The sequence below is a fragment of the Lepidochelys olivacea genome, assembly GCF_965140295.1.
Source record: "Lepidochelys olivacea isolate rLepOli2 genome assembly, chromosome: 25".
Taxonomy (NCBI): domain Eukaryota; kingdom Metazoa; phylum Chordata; order Testudines; family Cheloniidae; genus Lepidochelys; species Lepidochelys olivacea.
The window spans coordinates 19,311,796-19,325,124 of NC_140435.1; the positions used below are offsets into that span (position 1 = coordinate 19,311,796).

Here is a 13,329-nt window from a genome sequence, read left to right on the forward strand (position 1 = left end):
ATTTTAGAGGACTTAGAAAGGTTGACCTTTAAACAAAAGTTGTGACACAACCTTAATTATAACGGCATTGCTACGTCACTATACTATAGACAGAGGTACTGCTGGCCACATTGTCTATAGACTAGGGCAAAAGAGGTGGAATTCACAAATGACCTGGTCTCTGTTATGCCAGGTGTCTTATTTATTTGAATGTCTAAAATGTGCACCCTTTTGCTCACCATAGGCACAGGTACATTTAAACACAAACAATTGTGCCTGACTGGGTCACAGGATCTCCGAGTGCCTTGGTCATTTCAGTAGGAAGCAGGAAGCTCCTGGAAAGCAGAGATGCTTCTCTGCACTGAGCTGTCATGGCAGAGTGAAAGTTATAAAATAAAACAAGCTAAATCCTGCTTCAGGAAGAGCGAACAGCATGTGACTCTAAATAATCCTCTGGGCTCATCTTAGGTCAACCAACCAACCACGCATTAAATGAATCAAAGTTCAACAAGTGAATGAATCCCTCCTTACCCCCACGTCCCCTTTGGGCTCATTGGTTTGTTAGTGATGAAGCATGTGATTGGTTTAAGTCGGCTCAGGTGCTGTGGGGCTCTAGTGCAAGTTCAGATGATCCGTGTCTAAATCTGTGATTTCCTAAAGGGATGTAAAACTCCAGGAGCCAAATCAAGTTTCAGGTGGGTGGGGAAGAATGGACTCAGTACAGACTTAATCACCAGGAAGTGCCATTTTATTGCAGAGGTTCGTGGTGTTTATATTTTCTGCAGTCCTTGTTCATTTGCCATATCACTTGTGCAGGCTCCATTTGGCCCTCAGTGATAATTTCACTGTTAGCATTTGGCTGTGTTACCCCAGCAATGGGAACAATGTGACCCAGTTCCCTGTCAGCTCATTTACTGGGGAACTTGGAAATGTACTTGGGCTCACTCTGGAAAGTTACTCACAGGAATATAGTCCCATTCACATCAGTGGAATTCCTAATGTGGGTAACAGCTACTTACATGAGTAGGATCATCCCCTCAATAAACCCATCAGCTGCACTACCCCGGCAAATATGTGGTCTTGAGAAGCCAGAGAATGAGTTCCTGTGCATCACCAGATCCTGTCTTCTGTAGTAACTGTCCCACGTCCTGGAGCTGATGCTAGTGACGCAATAGGGCCAGGCGTTGTTATTCTGCAAGAAATGTGTTTGCAGACTGGCAAGTATGAATAGATGGATCATCCCTGCCTCGCAGATATTTTCTCTTGTGTTGGAGAGAATTGCAGGAATTGTCTGGGTAGGCATTAGGGAGCGGCATTCACACTTGAATCACCTTACTTCCATCAGGGAACTGCTGACAAATTGGACAGTAGGAAGAAAATCTAAATGAACAGCGTGGATCCAACAAGACCCCCCCCCCCCAACCTTCCATGCTCCGTTAGTGTTTCCTGTTCGTCAGCTCCCTGCCATATGCTCTTTTATTTAAAATGTAATCTCTTTGGGACAGGGTCCTTGTTGTAAACCTGGCTGTAAGTACCTAGCATACATTTCTGGCTGTCTGGCTTTTCTACGTTGCTTGTCATATTGATGTAAAGTAAGTAAAAAGGGGAGTCCAGTGAGTCCCAGGGATCCCCTGCCTCTGCAGCTCTGACCCTCCTTCTGCTGGAGCTGGGCTGTCGGGGACCTCTTCCAAAGGCCACTGGTGCCACTGTAAAACCACCCAGCCCCACGTGCTGAAGACACTGCCTCCCAGCCAGCCCCAGAGTTCAGGAATAAACTCTACTCCCCACGGAACTACACCGTGACACCAGCTGGCTGGAACATTCTTTGCAGGAGCATTAACTGCTTAGGATTGATTGGGTTGGCCAGGGGCCATTTTTTAGTTTCATCCCATCAGTGTGCAGCAAACATTGGCTGAGGCACAAACATTTGGAGATGGGGGAGCAGTTTGTTTGTAACAGGAAACATTGGCCTTTCATCTTTGCTTTGAATTGAATGTTGCATTCCTAGGAGGAGTGAGTACTGTGATCTTAATTCCATCCCTGGTGGACAGCACTCATCTATTCATAGAACGATCTCATGATCTGGCAGGTTCTCCTATGGAGGAGGCCAAGAAAGAGTGAGCATGGAGACTGACTCTCCTTTCAGAAAAGTGGTCCCTTGCCTTAGGGCTGAGCAAGCTGCTGGGAGGGTGTGGAAGGTGGTAGGAAAAGGCCTTCAGGATTGTTATTTCTGGAGTACAAACATTTTTCAGAGGCCTTGGAGAGGGTTCCTGTTAAATAAAACAAAATATTATGTTGGGACTTTCCCTCCCTGCAGTAAGTGGAATAAAGTGAGCAGTTTGCTTGGGCTTGGATTGGAGTAGTCACATGAGTGAAGCCAACAGGGAGGCTAAGAAACTCGGCCCAGACTGCAGCAGAAAGGAGCAGCTCTGAAAATAAGGACATGTTATATCCTGGGATGTTTTCAGCTGTCTTCCTCAGCAGTGCTCTTATCCTCGGGACATCTTGCAGGTCTGCCAAATTAGATAATGGTAGCCTGCTCTGTATGGGAAACATGCCGAGTGAGTGACCTTTCCCAGACAAGAGTCTGATATCTACAATAGGGTAGAGGGAACATTTCAATCCCACTCCTGAAGGCTCTGTCCCTTTCTTATCCTTTGGTAGCTCTTCTGTAGCTTGTCAGTCAGCTGAAATGGAGAGTCTTGCCCCAGCTACGCATGCCTCACTCCAGCTAGTTGCTAGGTCAGTGGGACGGTCCTGATGGAGGGAGGGGCTCCAGCAGCACCACCTGCTACGTTCAAGCCAAAATCTGTGATCAGATTGGCTGACAAGCAATCCAGATACATGAACCAATCTCCCTTGGAACTTGAACAAAGTACAGTGCTCTAACATTGACTATAAGCTGACTTAGTACTTGTTTTTATTAGTAATGATACTTAAAACTGTAACTTTCATCTGATGATCTCAAAGGACCTTACTCAGCTGGGTCAGTATTCTTCTCCACATTTTACCAGTGCAGAAACTGAGGCACAGAGAGGGGAAGTGACTTGCTCAGAATCGCACAGATAGTCAGTAGGAGAGCTGAGGGTCCTACAGAGCCATGGGGTCCTGAGTCCCTTTCCTTGGTTCTAACCAATGGACCAGGCTGTATCTCTACTTAATGTATAATAGTTTTCAGAAGATAAAACTCCCTGATTCAGCCATTGAAGCTTCTGCCGGCGCCCCATACATGTGGGAAGGTGCTGTGTCCAATCCCATTATTGAATTGTGTGAGGATTGCATCTTTCTCCTCCCCTTTTTCCTATGATAGAGCAGTATCCTCAGCCTGGAGGGCTAGGAACTGCAGGGAGCAGAGATGTACCTGAAACAGGAACTTTCAACTTTTAAAAAAATTGGTAATTAAGTAATTTGAAATGAACTTCTTTAAACAAACATCTGCTTCTTTCTACAGGATCTGCATGCCCTCACAGAATGAGCACCCCACACACAATGTGTGTATGCCATCTCATCCTCACCCCACCCCAGCCTACACGCAGCCAACAATAAACACAAATAGCCTTAGTGGTTTTTTAAATTAAAAAGCTCTTTTTCCAAGCTTTCTTTCTTATTTTCCCCAATACCCAAATCTCAAAGGAGGAAATATAGAAAATCCTGATGCAGTGCAGCTCTGCTGTCTGTAGTCTGGGATTGAACCATTTAATGGCCTGTGTGCCGTAACACAGTCCCAGATGTATGCAGGGCTGTCAGCATACACTTACCCCTCTGCTGTTGAGAGGTTTGAGGTGTTCAGCTCCCCTGGCTGACTAACATGCCTCCTCTCGTGTCTTACCCCACTCCCCCCAATACCCATCATATCCTGCTGAGAAGCGGAAGAGCTGTCTGTGGCAGGCTCCCTTTGGCTAAGGCATGTCCTCTTTTTATTTCCTTTCAACCAGAGGAAGGCCCTGCACTCCAGTCAGACCTGTCCTACTACTCTTACGAGTACGACCCTTATGCTTCTGAAGCTGACGTCTTTGAGGTTGCAGCAGAGCTGACAACAGCAAGCAGCACATTGAGAGAAGTGGACAAGATTCAAGAAGTGGTGACTACAGTAGAATGGTGAGAGAGACATGTGAGGGGGAGGTTCTGTTTTTTTAATCAAGTTCTGATATCGTATAACTATGACACTGGGTCTAGAGTGAGTGTAAATAATGCAGAAAGGGCATACTGATAATCATTCCGCTAATTGCCTTGGGCGAGGACCAGCTGCAGGTCAGGCTCACATTGGGATGTCAGCTGGGACCTGCATGCCTGGAAGTGTCAGTTCCTAACATAAATTGTAAATTCAAAAGGACATTTTAAGCTTGTCCCTGCCTGGCCCCACCACTGCTACAGAAGAGAAGAGTGGAAATGACTTCTCTTCATTATATTCTCTCTTCAACAGAAATAAATAATTTAAAATAAAAAGAAGAGGCTCAGAATCAACTCCTGTACGAGTTTGTTCCTACAGATGACCTGCTGCAGAACAGAAACCAAATGACGACTACTTCCTGATACCCTCAGAATTGTAGGCTTTGCCTCCTGATGGGGGGCAGGAGCTCCAACAGGGTGCTCAGCATTATTTTTCTATCAATTTTCCTGCCTTTTGTGCATCCTCTTAGGAGCTATTTCAAGGATGGGAGACCAATGTGCTGCCCCACTGTAGGCAAGGAGAACAGGGGCTGGAATTCAAACCCTTAGACCACTTCAAAGTATGTTACAAGGATCCTGCAACACCATTTCCTAGCTACACTGAGTCCAGACCTCTGTGCTCAGCTGAGTTGCTGTTTGAGGAGAGATGGCTGAGGAGTTTTCTTTAAAAATAATAAAAGCAGTGTATTTTAGCTCAGTATGCCACAGCAAAGGGTTAACAACCCCAGCCCACCACCCCCCTACCGCCCACTGCACCAGCAGCCCTCTGCAGAAAGGAGAGTTCATTGTTCATCAGACTTGACAGGGGGAGTATTCTCCAAAAGAAGTGAAATCATCTGTGAACTCCACAGGAGTTAAAAGCCTAACAGTCCACGACATGGCTGCAGACTCTGCCTGGGAAGAATGCCCACAATAGGAGTGATTAGGGTCAAGTGGCTGAACTCCATTCATGCTGGAATAAGTACTGCCAAATGCAGCCTGCAGCTTCCTAGCCTTTGCCCTCTGGTTACTCTCTCCTTGTAACTTCAGCATGAGAATAAAAGAGACCTGTGGCCATGGTGTTCTCAGTCCTTGGCTGATTTCACCAGCCATTTCTACTCTTCTCCCACCAGGCGCCCAGGGCAATGGGTGTTCTTGATGTAAATTTCTGTGCACAGTCTGTATGGCCCTAGGGCTGCTGGGCAGGTACAAACCCCTCCTCTTTGTCACAGAGTTTTGGCTCCTGTCTTCTAAACTGCCCTAAGCAGTGACAGCTGGGGTCTAAGCAATGCATTTTGCAGTGAAATGAAGAGAAAAGCTGTCTGGTTTCGAAGTGCAGAAGAGACATTTTGGGTCTTTCTTCCTGCTTTGAGGAGTTTCGTGCATCTGCCTGTTGCAGAATAGTCTTAGTGTTTCCTCTCCCCGCTTCCATCCTCCCCGCGGCACAAAGTGGGGTGTCAATCCACATGGAGAGTGTTTGTTCATGAAAGGAAATAAGAAAAGGCCCAATTCAGTTCACTTTTAGAGCTTGTCTACAGAGGGAAATTGGCCAGAATGGCTATTGGGAAATAGCTCCCTTTGTGGACACTCTGTTCCAGAATAATTTGGGCACTTTGTGAGTGCACTGATTATTCCAGAATAAAGGGATTTTATTCTGGAATAGTGTCCATGCAGGGAGCCATTCCATAAAAGCTATTCTGGCCAATTTCCCCATGTAGTCAAACCCTGAGTTCCATTTTTCAAGTACTGGTTCCAGCCAGAGTGCTGAGCAAGAGAAAGATTCCTTAGCTGTGGTGGCTCTTAAGTTTCCAGCGTCAGTCTCTCAGGCTGGGGGTGAGTAGTTGCTTCAGCCTTTAAACTTCCCAAACATATGTGACATGGTGGAAGACCTGAGCTCATAGCTCAGTTCCTGAAATGCCCATAAATTCCAGATTATCTCTGCTGGCTAGTTTTCAAATCACTCCTTCCCCTGCTGATCTGAACTCTTCTCTCAGGATCCTAATGTGGCCTGCCTGTCCTGCTTCTCAGTGGAGATTTTGCTGTGTCTTTTTAATGTGTGTGAATGGACTACATCCTAACGGTGCCCCACAGCACAGTCCAAGCGCCAGCTGCTCTGTTCCTGCCTAGCAGGTAAACAAATGCCTTCAGACTACATTCCATCTCTGCTGGCACTGCTTCCAGCAAGCAATTGGCCTGGCAAGCACTGGCTATTCTGTACACATGGCAGCATAAGTCAATATTTATCCTCTGGGTAAATAACAGGCCTAGTGCAAGCTACAGTGAGAGGCATTTTCTTCTTTTAAAAACATCGGGACTTCACAATACAACACTGCTGTTTGCTCACACCAGCCTCAGCACTCAGTAAGGCCAGAAGGCTGGAAGAGTGAGACACGAACTGTCACCTTAGTAACATGGCTGTGATCTGGCTTCTTGGCCCTCCACTCCTTGTGCTTGGGCAAGGCTCCATGTGATTTGGGGCCAGGCTCCTTGGCCTCCTGTAGCTGGGAGCTCTAATCCTCATGCCTGGCTCCAAGGTCCCCAACCTGCCTCTCTCTCCCTTTGCTTCCTGACTTGTTGGTGTCATTGTCTCATTAGATTAACGGTGTTTTATGGGGTTTTCCGTTTTAGTTGATTAATTATAATTATATGCTGATTAATCCCACCCACATGATGTGCTGCCCCTGCTGGGCACCTTCCTTGGGCAGGCGGAGCTGGTGTGACCCCAGCACACAAGAGGGTAGAGATGGATGAATTCCCCCAAGCTTTGACCAAGTACAGAGCCAGCTCCCATCACTTCTCTGGCTTTCTGTTAACTGTAAAACACCAGTTTAGTATTCAAAAAAGGCTCTCCACTATTACCCACAGCAGGAGGATGGGGTCTGCTGGCACTGCCCTTACCCATTGCCCATTACTACTCTGCCCATCACTAGAGGGGCTCTGGGTGTGGCCAATAGGCAGGAAAGTGAACATCATCTCAGGTTTATAACTGGAGGAACAAGCACAAAGAGGTTGGGACTTCCTGAAAGTCTGTGGCAGAGCTGGGATTAAAATTCAGGTCTCTTGCTTGCAGGTTCTCTGCTCTAACTACCAGCCAATGCTGCTTTCTGTATTCCAATTACTGTGCTAGGGTTCACCATTCCCTGGTACCCATAAGGCTAGAGAGCTCTTCTAGGTTAGTAGAGATCTTGTGCATCGTCTCCTGGCCAGAACACTTTTTGTGACCTTGGCACCTGCAGGGTAGTCAGTGCCATCAATTTCCTTTTCCACCCCAAGGGTAGAACTTCCTTTGTTCCTAAGGACGTGCTGGCAACGCTGTAGTCTGTCTCCCCCACAGCCAACTTCTTGCTGCAGTTAAACAGGCTGTTTATTTAAGGAACCAAGGAAAGAAACACACAAATACAGAAGAGCAGCTGGTACTTTCCCCCCCTCACAGCAATGATGAGGCAGGAAGGCCTTATACCCACAGGTAGGTGCTGCTTGGAGTAACTTTGTGCGTTGGAGTCCATGTTTGCCCCAGTTGAAGGCCCAGCTATTATGCACACTTGCATTCTCCCTTTCCCAAACTCACTGTCCCCATTTTCTATTATCATAATTCTCTTATTAAGGCAAATTAAATTCTTGTCCTTCCCTCCTTCATCAAAGAGCTGGTTCCAGTACATGTTCCATCTAGGAATATGTCCCCTGTAAACCACTGGGCCCAGGGTGGGGGCTTCACACTCTAGATCATTCACAGGCTTATACCCAGTGTTTGCTCCATGGCTTCTCAGTCACACACCTATCTCTGAGAGAGCTAAGAGGACAGAGCACTGAGGGCCCAGACCATCTGAATTGTCAGGATCAGCTCCTCAATGCTATTTGCGGGAGAAGAGAGAGATTTTTAGCCCAGCAAAAAAACAGGGTGTAGTGGCTGAGAATGAAAGAGGGCAGACAAGCAGTGGGGTTTCCTTTGGGCTTTGGGATTTTTGCCAGTTTGGAACCATTTCTCTCGCATGCTTAGAGACAGTCTTCTCCTTTCCTCTGACAATGATTCAACATGAAGGGGAGAGAAACTCCAGTGAGTCTGTGAGATACAGAAGCGCCTGTTTATACCAAGGTACTTTGCTAATTAGACTTGATAGCTTTCTCTAGTTATCAGTGATTTTGCTTGTAATCCCTCCAATGAAATTAGTATTTATATCTGTAACTGTACATGAATATTATCAGGAGCAATCATTACCATGGTATTTATTTTAAATCAAAAGTTCTTTTGTTCTTTCTTGTCCACACATTCCTCCTTTCCCCCTTCTTGATCAGCCTTAATAGACAACAAATAGAAAAAGATTCAACCAACTTAAAAATTGAGTTGAAAACAGCAGCACTTGCTTTGCTGACATTGATTCTTTAATGCGCAATAATCTGGATTTCATTATTGTGAGTAGATTGTCAATTTAGAAATACATTTCTGTCAATTTAATGTTAAAAAAAACCCTTCTGCTCAGTTTTTGTTTTCTCATGTGTGCTATTTCTGGTGGAGTGACGATAGCCCTGGTTCTTGGCCTAACTCCATCATATCTCTCCTGCGTTCAGCAGCTGGTACTTTCTCAGCATTCTGAGTATTGCACCTGTAGGAAATAGGCTCTAGTTTTTCATCAATAATATTTAAAAAAAAAAAAAAAACAGCTTTGTGATCATTTTTGTTTTCTTCGCACAAATGTTAGTATGAGTCCAGAAAAGGGGTTGTTTTAGACACTGATGAATATTTTATTAAAAACTGATTTCTAAAACAATTCTGTCTTCCTCTCCTCTCTACTAACATCCGCCTCGTAATACTGCATGGGGGGCATAGTGCAGGGCTGTGGCTCTGAGCACTGAGAGGACAACATTAATACACATATCAGCAGAATCAAAGTATTCAACACTTCTAAGGAGTTGCTGGTGTCCCATCCATTTCTACTTCATTGTTTGCCAGGAGGTGCCTTCAATTTTGTTTTGAGGGATACAGTGGCTGTAACTTGTCACATTTGTAACACATTCCTGAATCCAGCTGCAAGCATGGTCAGCTCTTTTGGTTGGGGTGGTGGGGTGGTTGGGTCTCAGCAGAGGTTACACAAAAGAAGTGTGGGATTCCAGTGTGGGAGTTTTCAATGCTTCATTAATATACTGTCTTGAAGAGACATGAAAATCCTTTTTCCTGGGCACAAGCTGGTCTCCCTTCATAACATACTAAAGACAGGCAGTTTGCTTCAAAGAAATAACAAGTGCTGAACAGCAGAGCATTTTGTGTAAAGGGAATGGGTGGATATTGTTTGTACATTTCTTACCAGCAATGGGCTGAGGATTTGCAAAGTGAGAAGCAGCTTATTAGACAGGTTTCAGAGTAGCAGCCATGTTAGTCTGTATTCGCAAAAAGAAAAGGAGTACTTGTGGCACCTTAGAGACTAACAAATTTATTTGAGCATAAGCTTTCTTCACCTCATTCACACAGAATAATTAGCATGAAACAATGCATCTCGTGAGAATTTCACCGCGTTTTACAAACATTCATGAATTTAGCCTTATAAGTATCCTCTCCATTTTACAGGTAGGGATACTGAGGTGCAAGGAGAGTAAATTACTTATTTGAGGGCACAGAGCATATCAGTGGAAGAGAGAGAGGTTGGAATAGAATCCAGGAGTTCTGACTCCCACTTTCTCTCTTACTCTATAAACTCTTAATTCTGGCAAAACTCTTTCTCTACTTCCCCTAAATGTACTTATTTTTGCTGAAATAGGGATAAACCGACCTTGCTAGGAAAAGGAGACTCTAGTATTTCCATGAATGAGGGTTTACCAAGTCAGGTAAGAAGATTCTAACTTTGCCTGCATATGGACACATGCTGTGTGCAGAGCAACTAACTGATACGCCAGCCAAATGGTTCCATGCACAAGATGTGTGGGCTCAGAGGCTGAGACTACTGTGTGGGCGGCTGTAAGTTGCCCCCAGCCCGCCTTGGTCAGTTTGCTCGGGCAAGTTTTAATACTGGGCAAATATATTCTCAAGCTTCCACTTTTCCCTCAAACACTCTAGGTTCCTTCCCCCAGCAACCTCTGCTATTATATGTAGAGTCGACTATACAGCCTGCCTATAGCACCCAGTGAGCATAGTAAGGGGGCAGAGCAACCATATGGGAAGTCATATGTGCTGTCCCTGTTATAGGTTAGTATGCATATAGCAGTCACCATCTAAATTTGGGCTCCAAGCCTCTTAGGAGTTTGTAAGGGCCTGATGAATTCAGTCTTAAGAATCTATCTCCTTCACTTCCTTGCCTGGATTAACTTCCTACCTAGACTGCACCTCAGAACTCTACTCTGTGTCCGAACCTCAGCCCTGGAGCGAGCAGATGCCATGGGAGTGAGGGGTGCCAGCACCTCACACCAGGGACTGTGAATGGGAGCTCTTCTGAGGCAGAGTCTCTTTGGAGGTTTTCAGAGATGTGATGGTTCGCTTGCTGCGGCTGAAAATTCTCCGCCTCACCTTGTCTCTGAAGTCCTCAGAGACATAGTAGTAGACAAAGGGGTCAACACAGCTGTTGAAGCTGCTGAGGGCCAGGCTCACCATGTAGCTGACGTACAAGTCCTCATAGAGCTTGGAGCAGTTGTTGGAATAGTGGAGAAGGAGAAGGACGTTGCTGGGTGTGTAGAACACCACGACTGTGAGCAGCACGAGGACAGTGAGCTTCATGGCATATGCATACCTCTCTCCATTGCCCAGCAGGACCCACAGCACCGAGCAGTGGCTAAACAGCATCAACGCTAAGGGGACAAGGAAGCCGCAGACGACCAAGCACACAAAGTAGTAGAAGTAGTACTCAGCATCCTCATGCCTGGGGAGGGCATCATGGCACAGAGTGATATTTGCCTTATCCAGGGGGTAGGACTGCTGCAAGAGGGTCAAGGGCAAGGTGAAGGTGGCAGTGATGAGCCAGACACTGATGCAGGTGCAGGCAGCAAAGCTTGGGCTGCGGAAGGAGCGGGAGAAGAAAGGGTGCACCGCAGCCAGGTACCGGTCAACACTGATGCACATGAGCAGTAGCACAGAACAGTACATGTTCCCATAGAAGAAGGCAGTGGTGAGCCGGCATAGGCCCTCCCCAAAGGGCCAGTGGTTCCCCAGGAAGTAATAGGAGATCTTAAAAGGTAGCACAAGCACCAGGAGCAGGTCAGCTGCAGCCAGGTTCATCAGGAAGATGGTGGAGGTCAGCTTCTCAATCCTAGTTGCTAGGACCCAAAGGGCCAGCCCATTGGCTGGCAGCCCCACCAGGAAGACAGCAGAATAGAGGCAGGGGATGAGCCACACTGTGACTGCACTGCTCAGCTGGGAGCGGGAGTCCTCATGGATGGACAGGTAGGTGATGTTGCCACGAGTCACCTTCTCTCCTGGGATGGCCCGAGGACACAGTGTGTTTGCCGATGTAATCACCTGCTCGTTGGTGCTGTTCTGAGAGTAATCTAGTGGTGCAAACATAGTCTGTTACTGTTCGTCCAGGGTCCAGTGTGCTTGCACTTTGCAGGCAGGGCTCATGACAAGTTTCCTGCCCCAATGCCCCCAGGGGTTTGCATTCTAACGAGACAGTGTGCCCACCACAGGGTGCGGGGGCTGGGAAGCTGCATAGATATTATTCATAGCCTCCATTGGCTGGTTCTGTAATTAGCTAGAACCCCTTAGTAAAACAAAACAAACCCCAACTGGCAAGTCTCCCTATTTCAGGGTTGAACATGAAGATCTAAGGCTGTGAGGAGGTTCTGGTGAAGTTTGCCCAGCTACTTCACAGCAGGGCAACCATGCTAATGCTAAGGTGAGCTCTGGGGTTGTGGGGAGGGAGTTTAGCATAATGAGTTCCAATCAGAAGAATTTAAGGTCTGTGGCTGTCATGTGACCTACCATAAGCAGAAAATGTAACTGGTGCTCAAATTAACTAAACAGCAGAAGCAAACGTGCAAAGGACAACCTCAAAAAGCAGATCAAATTATCTCATTCTGAGAAAGTTCTAGTTCCCTCCAGCAGCTCCTGTGCCTTCTCTCTAGGGCCCAGTTACTTTGATCAGTCGTTGTCACAAGTCCAAGGACCCACACAATTCCTTGGAGTCATGCTGTTTCTCACAGCTCGTGATACCTTTGCACTACTGGTTACCTGGGGACTGAGCACCACAGAGCACTGGGATCTGCCACTCAGGGGGTACAGGTGACACAAATTGAGTCAGCCAGAAGTAACTCCATAGATGGCAAATTCCGGCAGTCCATCTTGGGCTCTTTGGCAAAGGCAGAGATGTGTCTCTCCCAGTTGTTGATCTTTGATATGTGCTCAGAATCCTGACCTCACCTCTATGAAATCAGATCAGCTCCTAGTGGCAGCTGATGGTACTTTGTGCCACTGAACAGCTTTGGCTGGGTCCATACCAGGTTGTGGGCTCCTTGCGCCAGGGCTGATGTCCATACAGGACAGTCAGTGCGTGGCCTCCACAGAGCTATTCCTGAACCTACAGCACGAACAGTACTGCTCCCCATTAAACAGGGGGGTCAGAACAAGAGCAAGGGGCAGGAGCTGCTCCTCAGGCAAGGCTCAAGCCCCACAACTGCCTTTGGGGTTTCTCCAGTTTCTCTTTTGTTCCCCCTTTGACTATAATTCCTCCCCACATTTCCCTCAACAAACACCTTCAGTGTCTTCTCCTTCATTAGATTAGCACGTTTGCCCATCACTGCTGCTTGTGTCCTTTGCCCTCACAGCAAGTACTTGCTTGGGAGCCACAGAAAGATGCCAGGGAGCAAAGGGAGCAGTAAGATTTTCACCCCGAGATGCCCACTCACTCACCATCATAGTCCGAACTTGCCAAGCAGAGTCCCCAGAGGCTACACCACAGTACGTGCCTGTATGATAGGAATGTACACCAGGAGATCTCCATGCTGTGAAGGGAGCCTGTGATGTGCTGCTCTGTTCAGAGTTGCCTGGGGAAGGCAGTATTAATAGCCCTGACTATTAATTTCCTGTTCCCAGCCCTTAACTCACGGAAACACTAGGCTGGGGCTCCACTGACTTTTCTTGCAGAAAAAAGAACAAAGGATATTGAGAGCTGCCAAAACACTCCATCTGAGTCAGGCCATGTGACGGTTCTTGGGTTCCCAGGACTGAGAGTCACCTTGTTACCCCAACCACCAGCTTGTGCTTAGCTGGGTATCAGCTCCTTA

General features: G+C 46.8%; 2 protein-coding genes across 3 annotated transcripts in view; one reads left to right on the plus strand and one right to left on the minus strand.

Moving 5' to 3' along the window:
- Nucleotides 1-8,856, plus strand: part of CPAMD8 (C3 and PZP like alpha-2-macroglobulin domain containing 8) — a 91,163-nt gene extending 82,307 nt beyond the window's left edge. Inside the window, exons 42-43 of one of the 2 annotated variants that reach the window (XM_084614856.1) lie at nt 3,915-4,077; nt 4,403-8,856. In XM_084614856.1, the coding sequence (XP_084470982.1) occupies nt 3,915-4,077; nt 4,403 (164 nt within the window). In that variant the 3' untranslated portion in view covers nt 4,404-8,856. The other variant, XM_084614855.1, reaches the window with a different exon arrangement.
- Nucleotides 8,857-9,495: 639 nt separating this feature from the next.
- Nucleotides 9,496-13,090, minus strand: F2RL3 (F2R like thrombin or trypsin receptor 3). Its single transcript, XM_084614894.1, has 2 exons — nt 12,956-13,090; nt 9,496-11,595 (listed from the first exon to the last, which is right to left on the minus strand). The coding sequence occupies exons 1-2, from the start codon at nt 13,044-13,046 to the stop codon at nt 10,517-10,519; spliced, it is 1,170 nt and encodes a 389-aa protein (XP_084471020.1). The 5' UTR covers nt 13,047-13,090; the 3' UTR covers nt 9,496-10,516.
- Nucleotides 13,091-13,329: the final 239 nt, after the last annotated feature.